Source organism: Coloeus monedula (assembly GCF_965178545.1).
Source record: "Coloeus monedula genome assembly, chromosome: 6".
NCBI classification, from domain to species: domain Eukaryota; kingdom Metazoa; phylum Chordata; class Aves; order Passeriformes; family Corvidae; genus Coloeus; species Coloeus monedula.
Window position 1 is genome coordinate 28,686,781 of NC_138786.1, and position 26,368 is coordinate 28,713,148.

Here is a 26,368-nt window from a genome sequence, read left to right on the forward strand (position 1 = left end):
TTGTTATGGTCTGCCCTCTCCCATGGGAGGCACAGATGACTGGGCTGTGTTTGCCACCTCAGGGACTGCACGTGTCTTCCTGTGACTGCAGTAGCCCAGGGCAGAACAGTCTTGCTGCTGCTGCCACTTAGAAGAAAAAAAAACAACTAAAATCCCCAAAACACAACAACAAAACAAAAAATCCAAACCTGAATCTTATTAGACAGTAGGGGAACAGTTGAAGAGAGACTCCTGATCCATGTAGCAGCAAATTAGTGAGTGCAGAATGGCAAATCTGGTGGCTGCTGTTGCCAACCTGGTAGAGAAATGCAAGTGTTTATCACACATGGGTGTTTCCTGGTGTAGCTCCTATGAGTATTATAACCCAAGAATCCAACGTGTATCGATACTAGGCTGCCATGCTTGTGTATAAAGTGAGTTATTGCAGGACAGGCATGGTCTGAGATATACAGAGAACATGAACCCATACTTGCCAATATCAGCAGTCTGGCTCTAATCTGCATAGTCAAAATCAAATTACTAAAGTGATAGGTCTACTGAGTTACTTTCTAGAATGAGAAAGCAGTGCAAGATTAGGAATTCAGAAGATAAGGCTCTCTGTTGTGACAAAGCTCTCTTCCACTGTGCATATGTGGATTTAATTTAAAATCCACATTTCAAGTTGGGGGTCCCAGTGTGCTGAGCTGGAAGACCATGGCTATGTGAATGATAAACTCACAGCTGACCCTGAAGTTGTGTGGGATCTGCTGTGCCAGCTGGATCCCTATAGATCTATGGGGCCTGAGGGGATTAATCTGAAAATACTCTGAAGAGCCAGCTGCTGTCATTGCAAGGCCTCTCTGTGATTTTTGGATAGTCTTGGGAATGTCTCAGACTCTCAGGCACTCAGACTCCACTGCTGTGGAGTCTTGGGGTGATCCTGTGCAGGGCCAGGAGCTGGACTTTGATGATCCTCATGGATCCCTTCCAACTCAGGATATTCTATGAAATCTCTCTCCCTAGAAAGACAAGCCGAAATCCAAACCCTGATGCTAAATTTTATAACTCTGTATATCTTAAATGAGCTCTTGTTGACCCTGATTTGAAAGGGATGTTAAAGATCCTTTACTTTTTGCTGTAGGAAGAATGATTTACTTTGCCATTGTGTTTCAGACTTGTTATTCCTGTGATGCAGCACAGGCTTCTGTGCACCAGTTAGGTTTTGTTAGGCACTGTTCCAGAAGTGGTTGCATTTTCATACTACATTTTTCTTTCAAAATAGCATGGTGTCTTTTGAATGGCAAAGTCCTGGATACATGAGTAGTCCTTTTGAACATTTTTGATGTTTTAGCTAAATATCTTATATATTATTTATGTGCAGCATGAATTGTTACTTAACACTCTGAAACATCTTTTGTGGATTTGTGATTTCTATCATTATTGCTTGCGGGCCCAGTCTGAGGACTGTTAAATGTGTAACAATATTCACCTGCCCTGATGGTGGTGTAGGCTTATGAAGTTTGTGTGTGTATACACATAGATGAACATATCTCTTGTCTACAAAACCAGAACTTCATTACCACATATTTCAGTGCATGGGTGGGGAGAATGCTAATTTGAAGGCATGAGATTTGAAAGTGATATTGATCACAGAAATGTCTGTGCTCTGCCATGTTTCCTATGATGCTATAGATCTGACATGTCAGTTCAAAACAAAAACTGGCCCCTTTGTTAATTTTATTGCTTTTGTTAATTTTATTGCTTTTGTGTTTTTAAATTTTTTTTTTTGTAAGAAGTCATGTCTGCAGATGGTAAAGTGATCTTTCAAGCCGGTAGGAATGCTAACAAGGCTTACACTGCCAGAATGCTAACTGGACCTTATATTCCTTGCAGAGCCGTTGTAGAGTAGAATATCCTGATGGTGAAGAAACCTGTGTTGAATAATGCTATCCTGCCCCTTTCTAGGGGGAAAACTCAAGACCTTCCATTGGAAGGTCAAGTTCCTGGTGTAAATAATACTGTTTTTAGAGTAGTGGCAGCTAGCAGCTTTTTCATTTTTCTTCCAAACTCATTTGTTCAGCTTATGGACCTCTAATACACAAAGTGCTTGTAGTTACAAGATTGATTTCTAGTATTGTATTTAAAACTTGCCAGGAAAAGAACTAGTCAGCATCTCCAAGGAAGTATTCTCTTTTGGGGTCAAAATCTTGTGTGCTACTTCATACTCTGCCTTGCCTGTTTTGGGTATTAAGGTTGTGCTTTTATACAGAGAGAGGTGAACTGGTTTGCTTTTACACATCAATAGCAGATGTCAGGGCTCTGGCAGCTGATTTCCCACTGGAAGAAAAATTTGGGACACACACCATAGGAATCATCTTTCTTAGCAGACTTCCATATTAAATACTTGAAGCTTTGAACGGATGTGGAGACCGATGATATTGCAGGAAAAACCTTTCTCCAGAAATTTCAATCTAGAAGTCAGTGTTTTGCTTTCAGAAAACAACTTTATCTTTGAATGTCATAGCAACTAAAGACATAGTGTTATGAGGCTGCTAACACCTCTTTTCTCAAAGTCTATATTCTGCCCATATCCAAAGGAAAGCAAGTAACTGGGGAGATTTGTATGCAAGGAGACATTATAATCATTTGAGGGTGGTTCTCAGAAGTGGACAGTAAGTGAATACAGTGCTGTTTTGGAGCATGAGCTTCCTCAGCTGTCTTGTATGCATTATGTGCTGTAGATATTCCCTTTGTAAAAGTACTGTTTGAATGATGCAGGAGTGACTTGCTTAGTCTCCCTCCTCCCCACCTTATCATCTTTGAAGATGTGTGTTGGAATTTCTTGTTTCACGGGTTTGGGGGTTTTTTGGGTTTGTCTTTTTTGTTTCGATTTTTTTTGTGTGTGTGGTTTGTGTGTTTTTTTTTTTTTTTTTTTTTTTTTTTGAGAAAAGGGAATGAAAGTTTTATGAGGTAAGAATTCCTCTCTCATTCTCTTCTGAGTGCTCTCTCAGGGAGAACGTGGCGGGAGGAGGAGGAAGCTGAGCTCAGTGTATATAGGCTGCTGTGGGAGGCTTCCTGTTACTGATGTGTAAGGTGGGGAGAGCAAGTTTCTTTTGAGGACTTTCAGGAGCATATCCTGAGGGCAGAGGGATGGGAAGAGGGAAGGTTACCATGGGAAAGCAGTCTCCATATATCTGTGTGTTCCGTAGAGGGTATATGTGGGTTCTTTGATTTGTTTGGTGGCAGGGGAAGGGTTTGAAGGAAAGTTAATCTGCAGCTACCTGGTCTCATAATGTTAGTGTACATTGTCTACTCATGTCTTGGTTATTATTTATATGCCTGTAATACTATAATAATATATAGTAATATATATTATATGGTGATAAATAATATAATCAGTAATTTATATTACTGTTTATATTTATATGTTCTGGATGATTCCAGATGTATCACTGTGGCTCAGTCTTAAATTTTATTCTTTGACCGCTGTGCCTTTGGTCATTCTAATTGCATGTATACCCTGGTATTTATGATGGATGGTGACATTGACTTCCAGTCCACTGGACTGCCTGTTTCATTGTTGGCTCCATAGATGCTCTGCTTCATGGAGTCCTTCTAGGACCTGGTTTTCAAACTGCTGCTCTTCTGGGCACTGAATAGAAGCCAAGAATAGGGAGCTGTGGTTGCATATAATTACCAGTATAGATACCAGCCTGTAGATTTCAAAGCAGGTGCCTAGTGCAGAAGTCTGCCCATGGGAGTAGCACTGCAGGATCTCTCCCATTGGTACAAACTAATAAAATTAACTTTATGCACAGTTTATGGTCTGTCATTTTTGTGTACCTGTGGAAAGTAATGAAATAGAAACATTTCAGACAAGACATAAAACACTTAAATGAAAACAATGAGACTGTTTCTGGGAAGAAATATATAAATGACTAAATTAAAATAACACTGCATATAGGGTAGTCTTAGCACTGTTTTGTAAGATGATCTTCTAAAGTCTGAAGACAACTGAAACTGCTTATGTACTTTGTAGAACTGAAGCAATAATTGTTTCACATACAAGATGTAATATATCAGTTTGCAGTTCCAAAACAAAACCAAGACCAACTAACAAAACTTTAGCTCTCAGCTTAATTGAATGGAAATTGAAAGAAGAGGTAGGATATAGAAAATGGTTTATGGGCTTGGTTGAGCTATTGTTTCCCTGAGCAAAGCACTTTCTAATTGGGAGCTGGAAAGCTCTGAAGGTCCCAAGAAAAAAGAATAGGTAAATAACTGGCTGTAGGATAATATAAATTCTGTACTATAACCTTGTGGGAAATCAGGAAGGATGACAGAAGTCTATATGAAATGGTAAGAGCTTCCAGGGCCTTTAAGAGAGTACCAGGCTACAGGGTTTGATCTGTGTTAATTACCCAGCAAGATTTAATTGTGTGTGGTGTGTAGTTTTTGGTTTGTTGTGGTTTTTTTTTCCTTTTCTTTAAGTGGGTAAAAACTGAGTGTAAGTTGACTAAGAGTGTTTACTTATTTTCTTTATAGAAAATGCCTGCTTTCCTAAAGTTAAATGTGATTACGTCAGCTGGTAGAGCATCTTCACTTTGGGTACTTGAAGGTATTTTATCTTTGTTCAGAATGATGTTTCAGAACAGCTGAAAACATCCCTTCTGAAACAAATTGTTTCAGAAGTGTGGAAGAAAAGGAAAATACAGATTATCACCGAATTGTGTGTAAGATCAAAGTCTAGGAGAACTTCTAAGAGAGAAGTAACATAAAGGGTGAGCCTTGTACAGTGATAAATCAGTGGAATAAAATTGCTCCCATGTGTTCTGGATAAAATTAGAAGAACAGATTAATGCCTTTATACAGTGTGGCTAGTTCTGCACATACTACTGTGTCCAATAGAGAAGTACTTCTAACTTGAGGAGAGTATCCACTAAAAATTTCTCCTGGAAGGACTGCAGGTATTTAGTAACGTTTTTTACAGACAGTCACATTACATTCATGCAGTCATCAGCCCTGTGAAAGCAGGGAGGATCATTTCAGAAGAAATTTAAAGAACTATTTTGATGTGTTTCTTTCTAAAAAAAAAAACCAAAACCAACTTAAATGGAGATGAAAGACATAAGTGAAAATAGTTGGATGGTCACCTGTATTTTGTTTTGGAATTCTTTTTGCCCTACATAGCATAATTTCTTCGGATTGAATTCTATGATATAGACTCTCACTAAAGCAATGATTCTTGTAATAATGGTTGGATATACTTGTTATGGGATTGGATATATGTGATATGGGAATATACTGTAACAGGAGGATAAAAAAAGTTTATATTTAGCAAACAGCTGAAATCTGAGCTTCAGAAATAAATGTTACAATCAGGTGTAGACCCATTACTTCATTTTTTTTTTCTTTAGGAACAGCATACATACTGTATGTAGTTATAGAATAAGTAATGTAAATGGTGACTGTACTGAAGGATACTTTAAAAGTTTACTAAAAATCAAAACTGCAGTTGTCTGTGTAGGAGGGGGGGGGAGTGGAGTTGGCACCAAAAAACCCCACAGCCCTCCAAACCCGTATGTGTCTGTGGATCTTCCAATTAGATAGTGGGTATTGATTAAGTCAGTGGGTGATAGGTTGCAAAGTAGACATTTCTCTCTGGAAAACTGTCTCAGGTTCCAGAAATGAAATTAAAATTTTAAATTTATTAAAGTTGTGTGCCTTGCCTTTACAGCGTAGAATATAATGGTACCTACGTGTACAGTTCCATCTAGGCCGGTGTGTTGCTTCTGCCCATTACCACTAACAGAGAAGATGGTGATGCTTTCAATGTAAACTGCTCTCTTCTGTCTTGTGCATCTAGTGACCCAGGGTCTCATTTGGAAAGATTTAAAAATTTTTCATCCAGGAAGACTTAGAAAGTCATTGATATACTTTGAATGCATGAAACCTTTTCTTTTTTTTTTTTGTTCATGCACAGTTTTTGCAGACCCAGGACATTCTGACAAGGAATTCCTTAACTTTTACACAATGAGAAGAAATACTTCCTGTGTTACTTTTTAACCTTATTTTAGAAATTTTGACACATACACACACAAAAATCTGTTTTAGGACATATTACAAGTGCTATATCCCTCATTATAGACTTCTCATGTAATCCACCTCAGCCCTCTCTTCCAGTCTGAGTTGTCAGGACTTTTGTTCTTACTTTTCGTTGGACAAACTGACTGTACAGAAATTATTCTGTATCTTATGAGCATCCTGGTTATCCTTCTTTGTGCCTTTCCTAGCTCTAACAAACTGTACAAAGTACTGAGGAATTAAGCACTTTATAGATTCCTATGTTGTGGCACAGTGCCCAGAGTGTGTCGTCTTTGACTTGTGGTTCAATAGTGAGCTGCTCTCAAATAATTCCTGGTTATATCCCAAGATCTTGTTCTTGACTGGCAATAAGTAATTCAGAGGCTGAAGGAGTACATGCAGTGTTAGGACTTTCTAAAGTATGTCAATTTGTCACACATTTTATTTGCCATTTAATGTCTTATGAGACAGTTTCTCATTTCCCTCTGCCCCATCCTCTCATCTTCTGAAAACCTCCAAAACAAAAAATGGGAAAGATGACTCCTTCTGAGTTCAATTATGTGGGAAGAATAAAGTTCAGTTCCAAAGCTTCTCTGCAGGTTAATTGAAAAGAGTCACTGAAACCCTCTGCCACCTTACAGTGCTCTTTCAGTAGGTGGACTGAGGGGAGCTTGCTTTAGGGGAGAGCTTGGAAAAAAAATCCATTACTTCCAGGTTCCCAATTCTAGTACTGATGAAATAACTTGGAATACACTAGAAATGTAATGTGCCTGGAAGTAAATAGTTACAGACTTTCTGAATTATTGCAAAATGATTTGATGGAAAGAAAAAGTCTCACTGGAAAGAGGTTACTAAGTGGCCCTGATTTCTTTCTGCCTGTTGCTGGTATTGGCAAGCAGTGCTGCAGGGACTGGAAAAGATGTTGTTAAAATTTTTGTATGCAGCACATACGCAAAAATGTGGCTGTGCCTAAAGAAGATAAGAGCTTGGTAGTTGCAGTTAAAAATAATTTATTCAGGCTTAGCTAGTGCTGCAGAATCTGGTGGCCTCTTGTGCTGCTGGCCTGTAGTAAGCTGCTGGATGCAAGGTGTGGCATAGAAGAAATGCACAGCTTTCTGATTGCTCCCTGAATGTGTGCCATGAATACATTGTATTAGTGGTGCTACAGTAGATACAATCTAAGGATATAAGCAACTGGATACAGATACTCTTTTATCTGAACTGTACTAGTCTTAACATGTTAGATTCATCCTACCCATTAGGAGGAATGAACTCATACATGTTTCAATTTGAAGTCACCTCAGTAGTATTCCTTAAAACATTAACAAGCTGTGCTGGCTTGTGAAATCAGCTGCTTTCGCTTCTATTTTCTGAGTTCAGAGATGTGCCTGGTATTTATGTTGTGTTTGCATGACAACTTTAGGATGGACAGCATCAGTGGAAGGGTAGCTTAGCCAGCGTAAACCTCTGGCTGTGTAAGTGGCACTTCTACACCTGCATGGAACAGTGTTCAAGACAGTAAATCCTGTTTGATGGCCCAGCTGCTCCTCTCTTGTGCTGAGTTTCACACAGCTTTGTTCATCTCTGAAGGTTACAGGAAGTGGGACACTTGGCTCCTGTAGTTTGTTGGGGTAACTTGGCCTGGCTCGCTCCTCTTGCCAGCCAGACAAGCTGCAGACAGCCCCAGTTTAGCTGTGCGTCATGGTAGGTACTTGTAGGTAACAAGTAGGCAAGACTGGCCATGGAGGAGGAAGACACACCCTGATAGATCTGATGCAAAGCCTATTTAATTTTCTAGAATTATTTTTATGGAATGGGGATTAGGTACTAAATCCTGGAATAGCATTTAAAGGTTTCTTATCTAAGAGTACCAAATCTCCTGAGAGGCACAAAACATAGCACTTCAGTTCATTTTGCTGAGCCAAACTGACTTAAAGCATCAAAATAATATGCATGTTACAGTTTTTGGTAATTTATAAGTATTCTGGGTCAGACTTGTGATATGACTACCTAAACTAATCTGAGGGGTAAATCGGGCACTGTCTTATTTTTGGGTGCAGTAACTTGAGAATGTCCTTTAATACTTCTGATGTTAATGGACAAATTACAAGTCTTCATTTATTTGACTTTTTCACTGCATTTTGTTTCAACCTGTTGTACCACCTGCTTTCCTGTAGGAGACTTTTCACATGCACATGCCTTTTCCTGGACACAGGGATAGTGGTCTAGGTTGGTTACTGTCACTGGCTTCTTGTCAGGCTGGATGGCAGGTAGGTGTCATCCTACCCTGTCACCAACCACTGGCTGGCTGAAGTGGGAAGGGTTGGGAGGGTTGAGCGGAAAAGACGGATTTGCTCCTTATTAGCGTGACAGCAGAGGTATCCTGCCCAGCTTCCAAAGTGCTAGAGAGTAGTACCAGGTGAGTTAATGCCAAGGCCAGTGACAAATTGTTTCACCACAGTACCCTTTCCATAGGGCTGTCCTTCAAGCTGTGTCCACTTCAGTTGAAGTTGGGCTAAGTGGGAGGGCTTGAAACAGCATGCTAATTTTTTTTTTCCCCTGCAGACAATTGGTTGGGGTAAATGTTTTGTTTATCTTTATTCTTGGAGGAAGAGTTTGGGTGGATTTCTTTGTCATCTGGAGGAAAAAAGAAAGAAAAGCATTAACTGTTGATGGGTTATTTTTTCTGATTTAAGGAAATAATCTTTCCATAATAAGCTTGAAACTACTTTGATGACTGGAAACAGTGCTATAATATATGAACTCTTTAAATAAAAAGATCTGATCTTGAAATCATAAGCTTGGTTTTGTAAAGCGTTTCCACTGGATGATATTATTGGTTTTGGCTTTTTTAGAGTATTATAAACTGAATGACACACTCATATTTATGAAAAGTCAGTTTAAATACTATAACTGGCTTCCTTGTGGTTTAAGACTTAAATAAATGTCTTGTAGGCTTCTTTGGCTCTATAGGCTGTAACTAAAGTCACATGTTATTTGAGACATGCATAAGTCCAGGGTGATCCTGAATACAGGTTGTTAATATTTTTTTAAAGATCATTGTATGGTGAAAAAACACTAAACTTTATAGAGATGTCTTGTATGTTTTTCATCCTTCTCTTACCTGATTGTTCTTGACTAAAAATTTTGGCATGAAAACACTGCCTTATGTGTAGGTGTTCCTCTGATCCTTTTGTTTTGTTTTTCACCTGAAGCATCATCATCATCCCTAAAAAATCAGAGTTGGCTGCTGTATGAATAATTTAAGTGTTACAAACAGAACTATGATTTCAAGTGAACAGAGAAAAAGCAGACAAAATACTTCAAAAAATGGCTTTCAAGGAGCTTCTCTGTACCAGTAAAGGAAAATGAAAATAACTAATAATGCTGTGTACATACCACTGTTTGTTTTCTTTTTTTTTTTTAAGTTGTTCTCAGATGTAGTTTTGAGATTGTCCCAAGGCTTCCAGCATGGTTTCAAAGGTTAAATGATAGTCTCTGGATGTGTGTTCATGCTTGCATGTGCATGCCCAAATGCTGGAGAGGGACTTTATGTGTGTGTATATAAAAAGAATGGTTCAAATATAAGTCTTGAGGTGTAACCTCTTTGTCCTAGTGCTGGGACATGTATTTAGGGTTGTGGGGGAAAGCAGAGTGGTACACAATACTCCATCACAGCTATATATAGATATGATACCATATATACAACATATTAAAAAATAGAAGTAATATTATGGTGTCAAAGTCTAGCCCCCTCCCCCCCCCCCCCAAAAAAAAAATTTAAAAAATTAGGAGATGCCAGAACAAAGGTTTTCTTAACAGCTTTAATTCCGCTCCTTTGTCTGGATTACATTATAATTCATCCCTGCAACTGAAAACTGTGTCTTTTCTCCCACTGCCATGCTGCCCTTGTATGTTAGCAGAGAAAATACACAGAGCCAAAGTGTGCTGGTCTTCCCCCCCGCTACCTGCTGCCAGTGTGACTTCCGGATGAGGAACAAATACTGCAGAAATGCAGGTGCAATCCGTGGGAATTTGGTTGCTACGTCCCAGCAGCTTTCTGGTGCTAGTTTTTCATGGCTCAGGCAGTTAGCGGGTGTTTTCTACAGAAAATTTGCAAAACAAAACACCTCGCACCAAATTCACCGAGACATCAGAATTTCGAGGCCACGAAGGCACAGAGTCACTCGACCGTGTGAGTGCTGAATTTCAGGCGCCTCGTTCGCTCTCCGCGTTGGGAACGCTGCCCTCGTCCCGACGGGCGGCGCGGCGGGGCCACGCGGGGGCGCCCGGGGCCGGGCCCAGGTGCGCGGCGCGGGGAGGAGCCAGGGCAGAGAGGCGGGGATGGGCTGTGCAGGGTTTTCCGCGGCCACAAACGCCTCACGCCCAGGCGTACTCACCGTACGTAACACACATCGCGTCTTAATTCGGACACACCCGCCGTATCGTATTGTGTATTTGGGGAGTTAACAGATAAATTAAGCAATGGCTGTGTAGCAGGACAGAATTGCGTGCACGTCACTCTTAGCAGGTTTCCTTTAAACTGTCTTTTTGTTTTTGTTAAGCCCATTCTTTCATAACGAAGCACTGTATCTAGGCCAAATTCTGCACTTAAGGATATAAAGAAATGCTGATTCTTTTGAGGTCACGACTGTTGACACTAACATTAGATAGTACCACTTTCTCCCCTGGGTTGACTTTGAGAACAGTATATGAAAATTTGCACAGAAGATCTGAACAGCAACATGCGTGTTTTAAATGCTCTATATAAGCGTAGATGATGTTCTGCTTTAGTTTATACCACTATAAATGCAGAATGAATCTTACTGGCAGAATAAACTGGATTTGATTGTGACAATGTTGGACAACCCTTCCTCCTGTTGAAGGCAACTTTGGCAGAACCAAGCCTTTAGGTTAGAATTGCATATTAAAAATGGGAACAGAACCTGACTGGCAGGGATTTTTCTGTTTGTTTTTAACATCTGTAGCCCAAACGTTCAGCCTTAAGGAGACTAAGGCTAGGCCCCTGAATCCAATAACTCTCCGAGTTACCTAATAGGAAACACTAGACACAGGGACCCATATGGAATTTAGGCTATGTGAGTTGAGGCTTACACAGCTATATTGCAGCACTCTAAAATATTCCTGTCTGCTTTTCCAAGGTGTCCCATTGTTATGGGCTCTTAGACTTAGTGACTTGGCATTAGTCATAGAATCCTCTAAATCTAGATAATTTCTTTATAATATCCAAGTCTCAGCAGCCATTGCTTCCTAAGTTATTTTCCAGTCCTGTCTGTTACCTGTGTGACTTCTCTTCCCAGGCTTGTTTCCACAAGGTATTTAATAGTATTGCTCTCCTCTAGCAAATGAATGGTATCAATGATTATGTGTACACAAATGTCTTGGTGTTTTGCTGAACTAGGGTCTACTTTTCTTGATATGATTTTTGAAAATGGCATAGGGCTTCCACACGCCTTTAAGTCGGTGTTTTAGGATTTTTTTGTAAGAATTTGACTGGAAACAAAGCTTTGCTCGAGGGTTAGAGTATATATTGGGGTTGGGGAGAGGAAATTAAATATACAGCAATTTCAAAATGAATGCCTATGGTTCCAGCATTCTGGGTGCTATGCTAACAAGTAGGCTAAAGCTGGATGTCCCCAGCATTCCAATTTGGAATAGCGCCCAGCTTTGGAATATAACATGCTTGCATTTGTGTCTGGAATACAACTGGGATTCTCATGTTCAATAATCAGGAGGGAGTGTGAGTGAGGGAAACAGCTGCATATCTCTGGCACTAGGCTTTGCATACTGACCCTTGTTGTGTAACCTCTGTGCTCCAGAAGTTTGAATTCATTTCAGGGGGTTGGCATGCATTTAGCTGGGAAAAGTGTTAGCTAGTGAATTATTCCAAATATATAAATGGAGTAAGGGAAACCATTGCTTGTCTGATTATGAGAGTGATCTTAAGCAATAAGCACCTCTCTCCTGTAACAAATGCAAGTAGAACGTAGACTGTTCGTGCTATCCTTCCACTTCTCCCAAAGTGGATTTGGCCAATGCCTCTGTCTAGAAAATTGATGAGAGTGGATGGTCATGATTGCTAGGAGAAATTGTTACTGTGTGGGGAGATAAAAGGTTTTAATAAAAAGAACTTGGAGAAGAGCTAGCCAATGGCTTAGAAAGAGTAAGAAGCTCTTGCAGCGCCAAAGGGGAGTGGAAAAGATTGCAGGTCAGTTATGCTTGCTATGCCACTTACAAAGTGTCATAACCTTTAATCAATCATAAGGCTTTATTTTGTGGCCATTGGTTGCACAGGGCTCCTGAAGGCTGGATTCCCACTGCTTGCATTTTGTAGTGAGATGCTGATGCTTGCAGGAGCCAAGCAGGGAGAATCCTCCCTAAGACCATAATTTGGTAAGCTATTCTACTTTCTGCAAGCTGAAGTGTTGCAGCAGCAACTGCAGTATTCTTTGTAGATGTTTTTATTCTATCAGAGTTTTTCTAATGCTTTTAAATAGTATTTCGTAAGGACCTTAGCCATAGACATCTGATGGGAGGAAACATTCTGCTATTTGTGAGATTGGCAAACCCTTTGGGTTTTGCAAGTGAGTGCAGAATTCAACATATATAAGACACTGTTCTTAGTAGGTGACTGATCTTACACACAGCTTTTTTGCTCAGTTTAAAACAAAGTTACAAAGTTTTGCCCAGTTTAAAAACTGTAGTGCTTGATCATTCTTGGGCATGACAGGTGCCAAAATATTCTAAGTGCTGTAAGGTTTCCTTTTGTGGGTTTCTTTGGGTATTTTTTGTGATGCTGAAGATGCTTGTGGTTTTTTTTCTCAAATGTACAGGCCGGCATGCTCCTAGCTGGCTGTTGACCTTTAAAACAAACAAGAAAAGGCCCATCATAAGCAGGCAGTGGAAGGAATAGCAAGGCAGGAAACTTGGATTTTCTGCATGTGGCACAGTTGGCCTGATGGAGTTTTATGTGATGATGTTGTGTTTAGACTTGTATTCTGCTCTCAGCTCTTGGGTAGGAATCCTTTCTGTCCTGTCAGCCTGGGATCTGAAGATGGGTTAAATAGGTATGTGTGAGTGGTACTTGTAGCACTGTGAGGGAGTGTGTGGTTCTTGGGCTTACTGGTTAGGAAGCTGGAGCCTCTATAGCCTATTTAGGTTCACTGGAAACTGGCCCCTATTGGTAATGTACATGAAAGATGAGAATCTGCCCCTATGTCTATATATATGCCTGGTAAATCCTGTACTAGGAGTCTTTCTTGGAATGGCACAAGGATTCCACAGATATCTAAGGACAGTCTTAGAAATAGCCTAATAAGCATCATCAGTGGGAGCAAAAATCTGGGCCTTGCATCAAGGAGTATCCCATCAGCCTTTTTTGTTGCTTGGAATTTCATAATAAACTTTGACAAGTTCTTCTTAGGTGCTTTCTGCTGAGGCAGCACAGAGTACCAGTGTCAGCAAAGGCCTGTCAACTCTAGCTAAAGCCTCAGCAAGTAGAAGCCTTGACACAAGGGCTTAGATGTGTGAGAAGAGTGGCTGGAGCAAGAGTTGTATGGCAGAGCTTCCTGCTGGAGGAATGGCTACTGCATTTGAAGGAGATGTCCTGACAGCAAAGCTGATCCACTTTTGCTTAAAAAACAAACAAACAAGAGGCAAACAAAAAAGCCCAACAAATAACACGCTGTGTGGCAATGCTGGTTTTATGTAAGGGACTTTACCAATGTGGTTATCTCTGTTAAAAAGTCCAGCAAAATTATTCTGAATTCTGACCTGGGATCCTGTTTGGCCTGGAGAAATTTGTATCAGATCACTTCCACAGGTTCCAGCTGGGGAGGCTTGGGAGCAAGTAAATCAGGGCTGGCTCCATTGTGACACTGACAGCAGTAACTGACTCTGATGGGTTCCCAGGATCATTTTATGTTATACCAGTTCTGCTTTTGTTCACTGAATTTGCATCAACTTTTAAAGTTGAGCTAAACTGGTATTTTGGGCAGGTCAATCCACAACTGTTGTTTCTTTCCTCTATCAAGGTAAAGTTGGATGGGAAATGGAAGAACAGTTCTGTGACAGTTTGAGGCTGTTTCTATTTAACAGGATTTAAAACATAGCTAAAATAGTCTTATTTCCCCCTTACTACCATTTTCCTCTGGTGTTTGGCCAATCAATGCAATAAAATGAGCTAGTGCCTTCTTATCCCCTCAGTAATTCTAAACTGCTGTTTATGTGGATGTTTTATTTCCACTGCAACCACCCATCACATTTTATTTTTCTTACTTTAAATTTTTACAAAGTGGAAGATATTTTAAGTTGCAGATTGTTTTGAAAATAATGGAACAAAACAAGGAAAGAAAAAAATTAAAGAATGCAGTACTAGAATTCTTTTGTATTTATAGGGAAGAGGGGGTGAAACCATTGAAGGTGTTATTAAAATTATTTTAAAACCCCCTTGAAATTAAAAGCATTTCACAAATAATATTAAACTAAAAAAACCCCCCAAACATTAGCAGGTGAGATATTTTCATGCTGAATCTAATTTTCCATGTAGTTAAAAACACTGGTGTTATTGTTAGCTGTATAACTCCAGCATGTGCTACAAAAGCAGCCTACTTATGATAGTGTTTGTTCCAAAGACCAAAATTCACTCTGTAAGCAAGAAAGCTTGAATACTGAAAAAACACAATTGCAGTCATTACATTTAAGCTGTGTGTGGACAGCTCACTTCTGCCTACTCTATTAAAAAAAAAATCTCCATAGTGGAGTAAGCAGATAGTCACAGCAAAATACTCATTCCTTTCTTTGAGGTGGTGTCATCAGTAAGGAAGGAAAGGTGAAGCTGTTCAAATCAACAGCAGATTCAAAGTTAGCACTTTCTTTGGATGGGTATGGCAGTTTGTTTTTCTCAGCTGTTAATTTTCTCAGGTAGGGTGCTAGTCATTATGCTCAATCCAAATGTTAAACCCGTCTTAGAATCATAATTATATTGTGTGCTCTGTGCTTATTAGAGATAATATTGATTAGCAAGGTATTACGTTCCATTTTCTCCTCATGGGCAAGAGGAAGTCATGTTGTACCATTTTTGGGACCACATTTGAAGTTTTTTTTTAAAGGTGGTTAAAGCCTTAGGTAGACACTATCCCTGGACTCCATTCAGAGGAGCAATGAGGAACTTTTTCTGGGGGGGATCAGATCATCTATTGATTGTTGCCCAAACTATACCACCTGCTTCCTCCAAGGTTTAAGTCACCTTAGAAACTCACTTTTATCCTTGCACTAGGAATAGGAGGATGGAGAGAGCATAATTTCAGATGAATCAAGGTGCCACCTCTGTGTCCCATTGATGGATGTAAGGTAAAAACATTTTTTCCTACCTTTAATGCAGGAAGGAGTGAAAAGGACTCCCAAAGGGTTCACCTTTTTCTTTATTCTTTAATTTTTAATTTATTCTTTTATTTATTTTCTTTATCCTTTTATTTTCCTTTGTTATTTTTTCCTTTTATTTTTCCTTTTTTTATCCCCTCCCCAGCTAGTTACTCAAGGAATAAGGCAGACAGACCCATGTCTGTGGACATGTAAATCATGTGTTTCATGATGGGAACTCAGTTTTGTCCCATCTAAATTTTACCAATGACTCCACGCAAGGAGAGGGCAACCGTAGTTACTGAATGTGTGTTCTTCACAGCATGTGTCTGTTTTATTAGATTCCTTTTCTTGCTATTACTGTGGCTTTGCAGTGGCTACCAGAAAGACTTGTACTCTCCTTTTGAAGCAGCTTGTTCATAACATTATTTCCTATTGTTGGGGAAATTTAAAAACAATGCATGACAAAGAATCTTCTGGCAGCCACACTAAGCAGATTTTCAGCAGTTTGTTAAACTGGGGACAGACCTGAGCCAGACTCTGGAAACTTACACAACTTCTGTCTCTCCAAATTTTTGAAAGCTTCAGATCGAGGCCCCCCTGTACTTCTTACTAGTAGAGACTCTCCTGAAGTGTTAAAATGTATTTATTTTATTGGAACATCCTGTTAAAAAATAAAGGGGCTTGATTCCAGACATCAGCATACAAGTAATTCAGGTGTACTTGATAGAAAACTGAATAGTGCATACAAAAATTAAAGCTGGGTAATCAGAATCAGGCCTGAAATCAAGACAGACTAACGACATCCAAAAATTGTTGCTATAGTTTAGAGGGGAAATTTTGCTTAAAAAACAATTTAAAATTTGAAGTCCCTTTCATGAATATAATTCCCAAAATTGTGAAGAATGAATTGTTGGCGCCAATTTTACACAGTATAGCTGCATAGTTCTCTTTGTTATGCTGACTACGTAAATTTTTTTGGAGATGTGTCTGTAGAAGGCTGGTGTTGAGTCTGTAACATTGATACTCTGATATCTTTTCCTCCTCTTTCTGCTAAGCAACTATTGGTAAAGATCAAAGAAAGGGAGGAGGAGGGCTGACAAGAAACAGTGTATGAGAGATGCCTGCACAGCTTTAATAAATAAAAAGGGGTTAAGGCTTCAAATCTCTTGCAGGATGTCTGTGCATGTGGGGCCCTGTTTTGCTGTAACAAGCTACATTACAGCACACTGTCTTATTTAGATCTATATGAATCTGATACTTTGAATATTAATATATATGAATAAAAGAAAATTGTAAATCACCGGAAATATCTGAGAATATTAAACAGTTGCTAAACTACCAGAAGCCACTTCTTTTTCAGGTTTGTTTTTTATGTTTCCCTCCACAGCAAAATTAGATTTGTGGCTTTTAATGTCGGTGCCTAGTTTGTTTCACTTTCCAATTCACAAGAGTTGAGGAATGTGTTATAAGAACCTAACTTTCCCTCCCTCCAGAAAATAGCAACTCTACATTGAAACTTAAAAAGATAAAAAGGAAAGCAGAAGATAATAAATACAAGGTAAAAATTCTTTCACAGTTTGAAATATTGTCAGCTAATATAAGGCTTTTCAGGGTGAACAGGAATATTGTTGAGACCTCACAAAAGGTATCAATGCACTTGTGTTATGTAAATAGTAAAAATGTTTGGAACAGAGTTGGATCAGAAGAGCAATGTTATGATCCATGAGACATGACACTTCCCAATACACTGAGAAGGTATGACGCTGTGTTTCTTCTACTTGGGTAGAGACAAGCTGCAGTTCTGTAAGAGGGGCTGGAGGTGAGGTGGTGGACTCTCTTCTGAAGCCCTGCTCACTCTAACCCTATAGGTGCAGCATGCTTTGGCCTTGTGTTAACACTCTAGATGTTACCCCAATAGATTTATGTCAAAACTTCCCCTGCTTTTTCAAAATTTATGTGTTGGCTGTCCAAACATTTGGCAAGCTCTTGTTAAGAATATACCCACACAGGGTTTTTTATGCCATATACTTTTAAATTATTTACATTTTCTTGCAGCCTCCTTGCTATGTTTCAGGTGAGTGTGAATAAAACTAACAGTAACTAAGTACAAATGTAAAAATCTTGAAGTTATAATTTAGTGTATATGTAACTGAGTGTGTTTCAGCTGTGTTGGTCCTGTAGGATGTAAAACAAGAGTAATATTACTGATTAGTGACTTACAGTATGCTAAAATCAGGAGTGAAATTGATTTAAAATTTAGGTCATAAATGACCTACCAATGATGGACTGGTGTTTATGTGAAAATGGAGGTAACTATGGTGTGGCATAAAATTTTTATTAATGTAGGTTTGTGATGTTCCCCCTGCTTGCAAATAGTGAACATATAAACAAGTAGTTTAGTTCATTACAAGTGAAATGCCAGTCAGTGCTCTGTGCCTTTTCTTTCAGCTAAAATGGTAATCTAACTGTTGTGGGATTCTACATGAAACACACTATGGGAAAATTATATGGACACGTGAGTGAAGCCTGATGTCTTTGTTACCGCGGGTGAGACTTCCCACTGCTTTGATATGGCAGCTCTGTCCTTGGGTGTCCTGGAGATTCCTCTGAGCAAGGCAGTGCTGTTGACTGGTTCTCCTAGCCAGGAACGTGGGGTCTGCCTGGGAAAAGGGCTGTCAACAATCCAAGGTCATCTGTGCCTGTTCTCACTGTTTGTTGCTTTTGCTGGTAGCTGATAAAGGCCCAACGTCTGAATAACAGGAGCAGCCAGGGAAGCATGTGTGGCTTAATCCCGTTTTTGCAATACATTCCCTGCCAAGCTGCACCAAGTGCTCTTTGCCTGCAGAGCAGAAATGGGCCTATATATCCAACAAAACAGGACCAGAGGGACTCATTAAACTCCTAAAAATGACCTCAAACAGGGTTTCTTAATTATCTGAAAATGTCACCAGTTTGCATTAGAAAATCTCAGGGCTTTCTAGAGCTTGGCTGGATTTTGGTACCTTCTCTCAGTAACACAAATCTGTCTACTGTTCTGCAGTGTGATGCAGTCCTAGACTACTTTTTTTTTTTAATGTGTGAAGCAAAATCATTATTATCCCACAAGCAAATATTGTCCATCCTACAGTAAGTGCTCAAGTGTTTTCCATTAAGCGAATATCACGGCAACAAGAAAAGTCGAACCAGAAACCCTCGTAGTAGCGAGATGGGGTGTAGGTTGCTAGTCCATGGTCGCCAGTTCAGGTGCATGCTATGCCGTTTGTTTCTTTGCAGTGCACACATCAACTGTGTGCTTATGACAAGTCGGCAGTTTGTGGTTAGCTTTTCCTGTGAGCAGTGAGAGTACTGAGCAGGAGGGTCTGAAGTCGCATTCAATGTCACCTGGACCACTATGATATTAAATAATATAATGTAATATGATAATGGAAATGTTCTTAAAGATTACTTCCCAGAACTGTTTTGGGATAGATTTCAGCATCTTGGCAACTCTCCAGCTGACAGAAAGCTTATTTCTCCTAAGCAGTGCCTGTAACCAAATGGCTTAGATTGCTTTGATGGAAGAGATGATTCCCTCCAGGGATGTATGCCTGGCACTGTACCTAAGTTGACCTAGTAGATGGAATAGGCAATGTTTCGGAAAGAGGGACCCTAGACAGACCTTAAATATTAACTTTTTTGCAAGCTTCTGATGAATCCTTAATGAATGGGAAACTGCTGCATTACACTTGTATCCCTGTCCTCACTGTGAGTAATAATTATAATCTTTCTGTTCTCCATTCCTCTTCTCTTTTGCCCCAGTACTGGAAAGTTTTATTTTGTAAAAAAGTTGAGCAAGAGAGACTTTGGTTGTCCTTACTTTTTCAAGTTCAGCCCACGAACTCAAGAAGATTGCTATATCTGCTTTTTTTAGCACCTCACAAACATCTCTACTTCCATTCTTTTATTTGTTGTGAATAAAATTGTTTTTCTAGTTTCCTCCCTTTTATTGCTTTGACAGTCGTGTGTTTTAATTGTCTTTAGTTGAGTTTCTTCTGGTTGTATAGATGCAAAGAATGGGGATGCAAGCTTGGTTTTGGTGGTGCTTGTTTGTGTTTTTTAGAGGGATAGAGGATGCCTGAAGGGAGACGAGACCTTTGAGAGAGGGAGAAAAGTATGAGCTGACAAAGTTGACATTACTATCAGACAAGGAAAAAACTTCATTCTTTGATTCTGCTCTTGTTGGCGCCTAATTTACACTGGAACGATTTCGTGAACTTCAGTGGATTTACTTCTGACTGTGAGATCAGGATTGACACCTCTTAAATCACTTGGGTCATGCTCCATCATTCATTCGCAAGCTCCTTTAATTAGTTGCAGGTAAGCCCAGACTTCCTGGAGTTCGCTGCCTCCCCAGGAGTGGGCTCTGCCTGCTCCCTGCCGCGCTCCGGGGTCCAGCCTCCGGCTCCTGTCTCATCACAGGGCTGCATGTCCGGTGAAAGGCGGGTCAGGGCTCTTCTCCCCGCGGCTCCCTGTGCCGGACGGAGACGGGGCCCCGGCTCCCGGCACGCCAGAAGTTGCTCTGTGGGAGAGAGGAGCGGGGCTGTGTAGGGCCGGGCGGGCGGTCCGGCCGCCGCGCGTTATGTAAGGGCGCAGGGGCTGCGGGCCGGGATGACTGACAGGGAGAGGGAAATTCCTGGGGGAGGGGGAGCGGGAGCGGCGCTGCCCTGAAGCCGCTGCCAGAACCGGCGGCTCGCGGAGAGCTGGCGGGAGCGCGGCTGTGGAGACAGGGAAGCAGCGCGGGAAGGGCGCTGCCGGGCAGCGAGCGGAGCGAGCGGGCGGCACGGGGTCGTTCCCCCGGCGGGGCACGCCGCCTGGGAAACAGGGGGGCAGCGGCGGCGGTGCGAGGGGACGAGGAGCGAGCCCGGCTCTCCCTCACCCGGCGCGGGGCGTTCGAGCCGAGGCCGGAGCGCGGTGGGGAAGTGCCGCCCCGGCCGCGCTGGACCCCACGGTGCCCCCCGGCGCGGCGGCGGCGGCCCCGGCGGCGGCGCTGCCCCTTTAAGACCTGCTCGCCGCCAGTTCCAGGGAGAGGGAGTGACCTCTGGGCTTTGACAGCTCCCCTAATAACTAGCAGCGCCCGGGCCCCGCCCCCGCCGCGCCATTGGCCGGCGGGCCGGTATGCCGCGCTGCCATTGGCTGCCCGCTTCCCCTGAGCGAACCTTTAGAACTCCGAGACACAATATTCTGTTACATTGTAGCAAAATGGCGACTGTCATTCACAACCCCCTGAAAGCGTAAGTAGGAATCAAAAATGTACATATTCCGCGTGGTTTAAATATGAAAAAAGGCGCCTTTCCGGCGCCGGCTGCCAGCCGGAGCCGGGTGCCGGCAGCCTCCCAGCGGGTCCCTCCTCCCGCCCTCCTTTCTGCCCCAGCGACTCGCTCGTTTTTTGTGCAACACATCCCCGCGGCTCGCGCCGAAATTAACGAGGAAAAAATTGTTGGTTTAATTGGCGCCGGGGCGCGGGGCGGGGGGCGGCGGGGCGGGGGGAGGCGGCGGGGAGCCCGCCCGGCGCGCTCGGGGTGCAGCGCGGGGTCGGCGGCGGCCGCGTCCCGCGGGGGTGCGTGCACTTGACAGCGTCCTGCCCCCGCTGCCCCGGCGGGCTGGCCCCGCCACCGCGCTCGGCGGGGCACGGACCGGCCCGCGGGGGCGCTCGGTGCGCGGTGCCTCCGCGCTCCCACGGCGGCTCGGAGTTGCCTCCGCAAATCTTTGGGGAGTTGGGATGTCTTGACGAAGCGACCCCCCTCGCTTCTCGGCTGGGCGGTCGGAAAGCGGGGCAGCGGGGACTCTGCCCGTGCGCCTCGGCGCTCGTGCAGGAGAGGGAGCGGAGAGGAGAGGGAGGGAAGCAGACTTGGGTGAAATGAATGACTCGGGACTGCCGGTCGCTGATTTTGGGCAGGAAGTCCGGAGATCTGTTTTGCATATGACAGGCTTTCGCTTTTCAAAGTGGCAAAGAGAGTTGATTGTGTTTCCATCTTGAGAGCGGGCACAAGCCGCCGAGGGCTGCACGGACGGGGTCTGACCTCAGCTTGAGAGAGGGAGGGAAGGAAGGGAGGGGGCAGGTACTTCTGCTGCGGAGGTATTCCGGGGTTCCCGGTCTGGAAATAAGGCTGATTTCTGAGTGGCACCGCGGGAGCCGGTTGTCGTCTTCTGGATCGCGTCCTTTATTTTCCTTGTGGTCTGCAGCGCACGCCGCTAATCCCCGAAGGCATTAGGGAGAGTGGGATTTGGCACCGTATGTGGGGAGCGGAGCTGTCTTAACCTTTTTTCAAACGACTTCCCTGCTAACGGGGGCAGCGCTCTTGCTAGTAAAGCAGGGAAGCAGAGTACCTGGCGGTGACGCTTCGTTTGCACTTTCTGGCTGCGCTGAGTGGGTGTTTTTATACCTTTGAGTTTTGTGAGATGAAATTAGGGCTGCGAGGTTTTTTCTTTTTCTTTTTTTTTTCCGACTCGAGTCTCTCCGGCTGGAGTTGGAAAAACGCTTGAAGGTTTTTCCAGGGATTTCTGCCGCTGTCTCTCTACGATCCGGAGGGAAAAGAAAGCCTCGAGCTGGGAAGGGGTGCTGACATGTTTATCAGCTCTCCTGCTCCGTCCTGGCAGAAAAAACCTTTGCTTTCATTTACTCGCCCTCTCGCGTATAACAATCCGCGGGGAGAGAGGAGCGCAGTTGCAGGGGTTAATCAAAGAAGTCCGAGTGTCCTCGTGGGTGGGTGGCGAGGGACTGAACGCGCTCTGAAACCCGCGCTGAAGAGGCAGCGTGTTCCCCCCCGTTCGACGGCAGGTTTGACGCTTGTGCAGGCGGGAGCGATTTCTCCCGGTGCCCCTTCCGACCGCCGGGCGCTGCCCGGGCGCTGGCAGCGCACCCCGGGGCCGCACCGCCCGGCTCCGCACCTGGGCACGGAGCAGCCGCGGATGTGTGCGCCGTTCGCGGCTGCTGCCGGTAGCGGGGAAGCCCGGGCTCGGTGGCCTCTGGGGACGGCGGACGGGAGGCGGGGAGCTCCCGGGAGCGGCCACGGCCACGGGAGCACGGCTGGCGGCCCCGGCCCCCCTCTCCCCGCCGGCGGACGGGACCTTGCCGCCTCGCCTCGCACTTCGTGGCACCGTGGGGCTCCCAGCAGTCGCGGCGGATCCTGCCGAAGGGCTGCTTGTGCCGAAATGAATCGGGGCCCGATCCCGCTGCTGCTAAAGTCGGGGAGGACAGGATGAGGCCATTTATAATTAGCTCCCTTCTCCTCCCCTCGCCCCTGGGGGGTGTGAGAGGAGGAAACAATAGACATCAAGTGCTGGGTTCGCTTTTCTCTGCGTGCCTTAAGTACTAAGGCTATGTGGAGGAAGCAGAATTGGTACTGGCTGGCTGACACCATGTGCAATTTTGTTGACAACTTGTTTAATAAAACATTTTATAATTTTCACTTATTCTTTAAAGTTGCTGATCGGGAAACAATACACATGTAAATAAATTATGCATGGGATAAATTAGGACAAAAGCAGTAGGACACATAATAAGGGAGGGATGCGGTGCACAGTTTTTTTATCCTCATGTGTCCTTCCTGACAATGAACGGGAGCTGAATGACATTTGCATTTCCTCTGTCTGCGTTTTGATTGTATCTCAGAACCCACAAACGCCCCCTACAGAAACCGGCCACACAAAGGTTTTGCTCCGAGATGGGGGACAATGTAGGGACTGAGAAATCCCAGCTCAGGTATCAAGCAGCTCCTTGTGTGTGCTTGTCCGTTTAAGAGTGTCCAATATTCGATTTGTCTCTGGCACTTGGACACACGTGTGGCCTTGTTCATGCTAGACTAGTCTCTCTGAATAATGTATTCCAGTACCTGAGCATCTGTGGGAATGCATTTCATAGAATAGCTCTGTGCATGGAGTCCCTGATTAATGATTGGCTTCTCTTTACTCAACTTGCCTCTTTCTCTGTCCAGCGCTCTCTTATCACTTTTTGGTTCTCTTTTGGTGCTTTCATCCCTTTGCTCTTCTCCACTTCCTCCGGTGAGCCAATCAACCTGATGTGACTGCCTGTTATTTCTGCCATTTATTAGCTTGTTGTTTACCAACATGGTGCTACAGACAAAAATATCTGAGATCTAAGTTTAACAGATCTGCAAGGTAAAGGTGGCAGGTGTTCGGACAAGCACATGCTTCTTCATCTGTAGAAATGGCAGTATTCTGACAGCTTTGATGGGACAGCAGTGGATTTGAAGTGCTGAATTTGTTGTTGTTGGTTTTTTTCCCCCACTAGTTTGTGTACATATCTCCATATTTTTTGTTTCCATCTTCTCCTCCTTTGGATATTTTAATATGAAGACATTTGAATGGTGCAGTAGAAGAAACAAATGCATTTAAAAAGTATTCTGAATTACTTCAAATGTCAGTCAGAAATCTCAGTGGACTTTGTAAACATTAATTAATTAAACCTCTCAACACCCTTGTGAAGAAAGGATTATTGCCTTTGTTTTATGGATGGCTAAACTAGGACAAAGTGGTTCAGAATGTCTCTAAAAGATGAAGTCTAGAATGCAGGCATTCAGCTTCCAGTTTTAGCATTTAGTCCCATTTCCTCCATCTCTGCCTTATTAGTGATGTGCATATGGTACCGTAATGCATTTAATGTAATTAAGACCTTGTAATTTACACAGTCTTGTCTAGAAGCAGAGCTGGTTTCCTCCCACCCCTTCTCTGTCTTTACTCCCACAAATGACTTTTGTTTCAGGTTGTCAATTAAACACACTAAGTGGAACATAGGCTAGGTTGTTGCCATTTCAGCATGTGAGATACCTCATGCCATATAGCGCTCTGCCTGGACACTCACCAGAGGGGCTGTTGCCTTCCAGTAGTTCAGCAGTGCTGGTGCTCTCCCTTTTGCTCAGGACAGCCTCTGGGACAAAAGCTAACTCAGGCTCAGCTGTAGGCTAGCTCACTTACATGCTGACTGCATTGTTGGATAACTTTGACGTGCTTGGGGACACTTACTCTCTGCCAGGTGTTTGGGGAACAGATCATTGCAGATTTTTGTGTACAGTGCTAGAGCTGATCTACCAGGCCTGTTCTGTCTCTGCATTCCCACTGCAAACACACAGCAGCAGTTGGGTTTTCAATTGCTATACCCTCTCAGATAAAATTGCCTTGACAGCCAACTCCGACCTCTGGGCTGCCAAATGACCTTCCTTGTGATGATGAATTCTGTGTCATGAGACACCTGTGAAGAAGTGGTCTGTGTTCGCATCCTTGTTTCACATTGGCAAGAGACCAGCATGGGTCTTGGAGTCTTGTATGGCAAGAATATTTCATTAGTGATTATTCTGGCTTGAACTCAGGCTGGGGACTCTTAACTGGAAGGTCCTGTATCCCATTACACATCCCTGAAACAACCCTATGTCCTGATTAAGTGCTGATGAAGACTGATTTTTTTTTTTTTTTTGGATGTTGTTGCATAAGCATCTGGTTGCTGATTTTTAATATTAAAGTGAAAGTATAATGTGCAGTGTGCTTTCAGCAGGTGGAAGCAATAAAATAGACAGACAGGTTGCCAGTTCAGTGTTTACAAGTGATGTGCAGGTGATTTTAATGTGGCCTTACAGAAGGGAATTTTCTTCGGCTTGACAGAACAGGGTTTGTTGGGCACATTAAACCATGTACCAAAATCTCTACAGCAATTCCAGTGTGGCTCTGATGTTACTCAAAAACATAAATGAGCCCTAGTGTGACACACTTCAAATGAAAACTGTTGTCCACATGAAAACCGTATTTTCTAATATCTCAGCAGCAGCTTTCAGAGAAAACGGGAAGAATGTTACTGCGTTTACACAGGGAAATATAAGTATAAAACCAAAGTCATTGGAAGGCAGAAAAGGCAAGTTAAGAAGACCTGAGGATACGCTGGTTTTTAATATGAGAGGTTCTAATAAATGACATGTTGCTTGTTACAGTGTTATGTCTGGTTCCACCAGTCACTTATGCATGATTAGTTGTTGCAGTGCTTTTGTAATTTGTTTTGTTGGTCTTTCAGTCTTTCACAGTCGTCTAGTGATGTGGATGGATGGAGGTTGTATCTCAAAATTGCCACTGAAGAAAAAGTTTTTAAAACATTATTTGTGCTGTGTGAAAGCAATATTGAACTGTCTGGGTTGTGCTACAGTGGCCCAAAGGTATGATTTTTTGGAGGGTGTTATAATTTCATGGTAAGCACATGTCCAATGGGCTGGATGCATGATACCCATTAGACAGGATTCACAGTGTCCAAGTGGGAATACTTTACACAGAAGAAAGGTACACAAAGCAAAGTGGGGATCTGTGTCAGTCTGAGTCATGGGGAAGGTAATGTGGCTCATCCTTTGTGGAGCCTAATGAAAATTGATTTCTTCCTCTGCTTTCCTAAAACTGGAAGCATCGTATTTGAAGGTTGCTCTCAAGAGCAGACTTTGTCCATCTTGTATATCTGTCTTCTGCAGCTTATGACAGTTGGCTGTACCTCTGCTGTTCTGAAATGAGGCATTCCAAATCCCCCACTGGCTGCGAATAAACCTTCTTTTTAGGATTGTAATTTGATGAATCTGGAATTTTCTCACTCTGATTTGTCTTTCATGTCAGAGCTGAATTTCTTTGCTCAGTAGATCAATTTTACAATCTTGGTATTTATTCTGGGCTCATCACTGTGTTGTCTGTATGTGATGTTGCCTTGAGCAAGAACCATTCCTGTATTGTTTATCCCCGAGGACTTGTAGGAGTGGAATGAATCTGTTCCGGGAGTTGATGTTTTTTTCCCTTGGAGAGACCAACCTCTGATCTGAGGTTTCCCTGTCTGGGGTGACATACTCCCATGTGCAGACAAGCAGCACCAAGGCAAGGTTGCTTGAGGCCTGTTCTGAGGGCT

At 42.9% G+C, this 26,368-nt stretch overlaps 1 protein-coding gene across 1 annotated transcript in view; it reads left to right on the plus strand.

Annotated features, from left to right (window-relative positions):
• Positions 1-20,601: 20,601 nt before the first annotated feature.
• DPF3 (double PHD fingers 3) overlaps positions 20,602-26,368 on the plus strand; it is a gene marked incomplete at its 5' end in the record, with an annotated part of 137,587 nt that continues 131,820 nt past the window's right edge. Inside the window, one exon of the mRNA XM_082282818.1 lies at positions 20,602-20,717. Within this exon, the coding sequence (XP_082138944.1) occupies positions 20,602-20,717 (116 nt within the window). The remainder of the gene's footprint in view (positions 20,718-26,368) is intronic.